Below are 1,575 nucleotides of genomic sequence, written 5' to 3'. Positions count from 1 at the left end.
TTGAAGCAGTCATTTCTGCAAAAGGATTCCCGGCCAAGTATTGAGTGCATAGCTGATATAATTATTTGAAGGTTGACTTTTTGGTATTAAAAAACACTTTTTTTGTGTTGGTCGGATGAAATATGCAAATTTTTTGAGAGAGAGACTTTTGGTTTTTCTTGACTTTTTTTTGCCAAAATCATCAATATTAAAACAATAAAAGACCTGAACTACTTCAGTTATGTGTAATGAATCTAAAATATATTAAAGTCTAATGTTTATCAGTACATTACAGAAAAGACAGAAGATCTTTATCACAATATGCAATTTTTTTTAGAAGGACTAGTACATTTGAGGTGATGTTTAATATATGACATTAAAAATGTAGGACTGTCGATTGTCAGCTCTAGGGTGTGGCGGTCATTATGACAGCATACTTTCACCAATCACAATTGCTTGGGGAGGGCACTCGAAACACATAAATGAGATGGACAGCAGAGAAGTTTCGACAGAAGGCTGTCCGGGCTCCATCTTCTCCATGTTCACTGATAATGAATTTGATCTTTGCTTCCCACAGCTAGGTAACATTTCTTGCAGGAAGCCCTCAACTGAAGGTTTGCTTACCTATTCCCTGCTGCCTGTCATCGCGATCTTCACAGTGCTGCTCAATCTGATCGTCATCATCTCAATCTCCTACTTCGGGCAAGTATTCCGTTGAACCTCATTTTAAATGAAACCCCAGGACTTGTAAAGTGTTTTAACGTTGTTGTTTCACGTGTGCGTAGGCAGCTCCACACTCCCACCAACTTCCTCCTCCTCTCTTTGGCAGTCAGCGACAACCTGGTGGGCTTGCTGATAATACCAGGAGAATTTTACAGGCTGACTTCCTGCTGGTCTCTTGGTGTTCATCTGTGTTCTTTTTGTATTTATACAACTTATTTTGTGTCGAGTGCGGCGGTTTATAACATGGTGATGATATCAATTGACCGTTATTTGGCTATTTGTTATCCTCTGCATTATAACACCAAAGTGACTGTGAAAAGAATTCAATGCTGCGTTTGTCTGTGCTGGTTGTTATTGCTTGCTTACTGTGGATTCATTTTGTCTGATGTGCTAATCCATCCAGAAAGTTCCTGTGATGGAGAGTGTGTGTTTATGTTAAAATACAGTAAAGGACTGTTGGATCTGTTGGTGGCTTTCATCCTTCCGCTGAGCATAATCGTCACACTGTACGTGAGAGTGTTTGTGGTTGCCGTGTCTCAGGCGCGGGCCATGCGCTCTCACGTTACACATGGCAAACGACAACGGTCTCTCCCTTTAGGAGCAAGGAGATCAGAGTTGAAGGCCGCCACAACGCTAGGCGTTGTTGTTCTCGTATTCCTCATTTGCTTCTGTCCATATTTTGCTGTGTCTCAAGTATATGATTTTTTTCAGAACGATCTCTTAACTATTTACACCGTATACCTGTACTATAGCAATTCTTTGATAAACCCGTTGATATACGCCTTTTTCTACCCTTGGTTTAGAAAAGGTTTTAAGCACATTGTCACCTTGCGTATACTACAGCCCGGCTCATTTGAGATCAACATACTGTAG

The 1,575-nt window shown here is 40.6% G+C and overlaps 1 protein-coding gene across 1 annotated transcript; it reads left to right on the top strand.

Annotated features, from left to right (window-relative positions):
- Positions 1–517: 517 nt before the first annotated feature.
- LOC130917992 (trace amine-associated receptor 13c-like) lies at positions 518–1,575 on the top strand. Its single transcript, XM_057839822.1, has 2 exons — positions 518–685; positions 769–1,575. Exons 1-2 carry the CDS (start codon positions 518–520, stop codon positions 1,573–1,575), a joined length of 975 nt encoding a protein of 324 aa, XP_057695805.1.

This window comes from Corythoichthys intestinalis, chromosome 6, assembly GCF_030265065.1.
Source record: "Corythoichthys intestinalis isolate RoL2023-P3 chromosome 6, ASM3026506v1, whole genome shotgun sequence".
Lineage (NCBI taxonomy): Eukaryota > Metazoa > Chordata > Actinopteri > Syngnathiformes > Syngnathidae > Corythoichthys > Corythoichthys intestinalis.
The sequence above is the reverse complement of the archived record's forward strand: the minus strand, read 5'-3'. Positions and strand labels throughout refer to the sequence as shown.